General features: G+C 36.2%; 1 protein-coding gene across 1 annotated transcript in view; it reads left to right on the plus strand.

Moving 5' to 3' along the window:
• Positions 1 to 3,407: 3,407 nt before the first annotated feature.
• Positions 3,408 to 3,910, plus strand: part of LOC110448232 (active regulator of SIRT1-like) — a 36,037-nt gene continuing 35,534 nt past the window's right edge. The window contains exon 1 of the mRNA XM_021494381.1: positions 3,408 to 3,530. Within this exon, the coding sequence (XP_021350056.1) occupies positions 3,473 to 3,530 (58 nt within the window). The 5' untranslated portion in view covers positions 3,408 to 3,472. The remainder of the gene's footprint in view (positions 3,531 to 3,910) is intronic.

Here is a 3,910-nt window from a genome sequence, read left to right on the forward strand (position 1 = left end):
GGAAAATATGAATATATGTTTGAATTAATGATATGGCTGAATGTATAAACTCATTATCTTCTGATGTAAGTAATTTCAGACTAATAAATCCTACTACATTATATTTTTCATAAAAATCTAGTCTGAAATCAGAAAAGATATAAAGCATATACGCCTCTGTGCAGAATAAATGGATAGATATGGTAGCCTCTCAATTCCGTCTTTGCGTATTGCAGAGTTATTGGGAGCAGGTATTGATTGTTACGTCACTTGCTTGAGAGGGTAACGTCATCAGTTTTTGAGAAAACGACGTTATTTTCTCGCACAAACCAATGACGTAACAATCAATACCTGCTCCCAAGAGAAGATAACTCTGCAACACGCAAAGACGGAATAGATGATATCGCGACCAGTGGAACTCTTCAAATAGGAGGGGATTTAACTGTACTCGCTGGGGCAACGGATATATAAACAACATGGCAGCGCCAAAACATTCAGATACGAATTTCCACGAACTTCCATGTAATGAATTGGGTAATATTTTAAAGTCAAAGGGTATCACCTACTCCAAATAATAAAAAGGGGGAGCTAGTACACCTATGATAGCAAGCAGACATGTTAAATTGGCAAGATATTGAAAAAGAGGACGAAGCTAAAGCGTCACAGTTGTGACGGACCGTCAGCGGCGTACAGAGTTGTGTATTACCTTTATGTAAATGAAACGTCAGAAGGCTTGTTTTGGACACAAAATTTGATTGGAATGTCATTACTAAATGCATTTGTTGTGACCTCTATTCTTGTGAGTATTTTTTGTTGGTTCAGTACAGTGAAGGTGAGGCATATTGTTTACACATGGCAGATTGTGTTGCCCCCGTATCCTCGCATTCTCTCGCGAGACTTGTGCATTTTCCGGCAAGAACTCTTCTAGGGGGAGTAACTCATGGATGGTCGCGATAACAAGTATTGTTTGGAGAAGCAAGCAGTTTGACTTAGTGTTTTACGTTTTGCACGGTTGGTGGATTTTTTCTTCAAAATTTTAACCAACACAAACACATTTCGTATTTCGTTATGTGTGAAATAGCAACTATGAAGGCAACCTTTAGTATGCTGATCAGCCTGTGATGCCGATCAAGGCAGACATAAAAAGGAATGAAATATTCGGGGGTTTTTTTTATTATACCATCATACGCTATGGGAAAAACACGCAAAAATACCGTTGTTTTAAACAAATAATCATGTTTTCCTTTTAAGACTGATTGCAATTCAACTCAAACGCACCTTACACAACATCCCAAATATCTACCTTTACAAACGCATCCCAAATATCTACCTTTACAAACGCACCTTACACAACATCCCAAATATCTACCTTTAAAAACGTACCTTACACAACATCCCAAATATCTACCTTTACAAACGCACCTTACACAACAAGTGCTGTGGTTTTTGTATTCGTCAATTCTTTAGATGTATACGTTTTAATTTCATTTCCGTTTTGAAACAAATGTTAAGTAAAGTTAATCATAAATAACAGATTGTACAAAACCCGCCCACATCATTTCTAATCACATTTCGCCGGGTTATTGTCTTTCAAGCTAACTATATACTATGTTTTATCCGTGTCAGTAACGTTTAGTTTTGTAATCGTACGAGTAGTTACTTATCTATTGCATCTTAAAATAGGTGAAAGGTAAATGCACGAGCAGACAGACGCTCTACCACCTGGTCAGACAGATGCTCTACCAACTGGTCGTCGACGATCGACCCAGTCCAGTTCCGCTACATATGTCGTTTTGATGAAGAAAAAATACAAAAATACATATATGCATACATGATATAAAAAGGAACACTGTCTCCATTTTACGCATTTTTTTTTTATAAAAATCATATCAAAACACAAACAGGATAGAATGGAAAAATCATTTCAAAGCACAAAAACGACAGAATGGAAAAAACAAGAACGACAGAACGGGGAAAAAACAAGAACGAAAAATTCTATAAAACACAAGCTTTAAGTCCGCGGTGAGACTTTGTTGGCAGTAGTGTGTATATATCGCCCACTCTCACATATCGTGGCCATTAACCGAAAATCATGTCGTACGATCCTTCCAACGCCTATACGTCAAAACTTTAGTTCACTGTTTCAACATTGATATGTTTTACAAAAACAAAAACAAAAAAAAACGTACGGTAAATTTTTCATACATGCCATTATACTCGAATAGTCGTTATCGTGTCACTTTTTCTGGTACAAAAAGCTTTCCATTTTTTTCAGTTAAGTTAAAATTCATATGTTTTCTTTCATAGTTTAAGTTTACTTTTGTCTAAACAAAACTTGATTAATTCAATATCAATAATTTAAGCTAAAACAATATTTTTTAGCGATTATCTACTGTCGCAAAATGTCTTGCCAGATACGTTACTAAACAAAACACCCATAATACAAGCATTTATTATCGGTGAATACAAGTTTAAAATATCCTGGTATATTGACTAAAGGTATCTTATATCGCATATAAATCAATCGACATTAATTCCTTAAGTATATAGGCCTATCAAGTATCCTGCATGAAACTCGATATTCGTGGTTTGTCCGTTAAAATTTCAGCAGATACGTCACCTGTATTTGTCTAATAAAGCTGTACTTCTTACACGATAAAACTGAAGTCTAACATTGTTGTACAATGTGTAAATTTAAAGCGAATACCGAGTGAATTTAATTTTGCTGACGTAAACAGTTTTGCCGACCAGATACGTTGTAAATGGTTCTATAATCGTAGCTTCTAACAAAGATACTCTAGATTCTGGTTTTGTTTCGTGGGATATTGATGGGAACAATGTAATTAGACCTTTTACAAACTGTACTTGCATCAGGTGGCTTAGTTTTCAAGGGGAACATTTTCAAATCTTGGGAAATCCAAAGGCATGAATGCACATATAATAATGGTTAATTTGTGTACGTTATTGTAGATGTTCAAATAAATTTAACTACTATAAAGGATTTTAAAGAACTAATTAGTGAAAAGCTATGAAAGAAAAGGATGGATATGTGAGGATAAGGGATCACATCACTTGGAAAACATGTAACGTGTAAATGTTCACTTTGATCACGTTTCTGTTTTGGTGCATTAATTTCCCAGATAAAATCGACTTGGTTATGTGAACATTTGAGATAGGCGCATATAGGTCATCACAAGCACGGACTTAGATAACCTAATTCCGTGTCACAAGTGATCATTTCATTGATGTAGCACGAGTGTAACACTTGACCAATACAATGTGTAACGTATCTGTTTAAGTTTTGAATGGGAGTAACGAGTGAAAAAAAGTGACATGTACGCTAGCGTACAAACTTTTTTGCAGTATAAGTTAAAGCCTCATTGATGTTGTTCTCGGATCCTGTCCGATCCTGTACATCGTTGAATCCGGTATATCGTCGCACCAAGAAAAATACTTCAACAGTGAACGTCGGACAAAAAAATCACAACGTGCAATGTCGGCGGCCGTAACCCAGCAGTATTTGCAGCTGTTTGACGATGATTTGTTTGACGGTAAGATATGTAGATTTAGTATGATATGTGTAAACTCAGGTGTTACTGTGTCATGTTGACTAAAGTTCGTCCCTCCACTTTTCTGCTTTATTCAGTTATTGTGTTTCAGTTGATGTACCCTGGTTGGTGTCATCGGTTTTCGAGGGCGCGTCTAATTACCCAATACTACCCAATAGTCCAATACCACCCAATACTACCCAAAACCACCCAATACTACCCAATACTACCCCATACGATCCAGTTATGAACCAAATACTTCTTTATTACTGTGAAATATCACCTTTGTAGACGTTATTTACTTCCATCTGCCATATTTTATCGGGAAATATGCGATTTGGTGCCGAAAACATCACCGAATTGCCGTGACTATGACCCAATAC

This window comes from Mizuhopecten yessoensis, unplaced genomic scaffold (genome assembly GCF_002113885.1).
Source record: "Mizuhopecten yessoensis strain PY_sf001 unplaced genomic scaffold, ASM211388v2 scaffold3959, whole genome shotgun sequence".
NCBI lineage: Eukaryota > Metazoa > Mollusca > Bivalvia > Pectinida > Pectinidae > Mizuhopecten > Mizuhopecten yessoensis.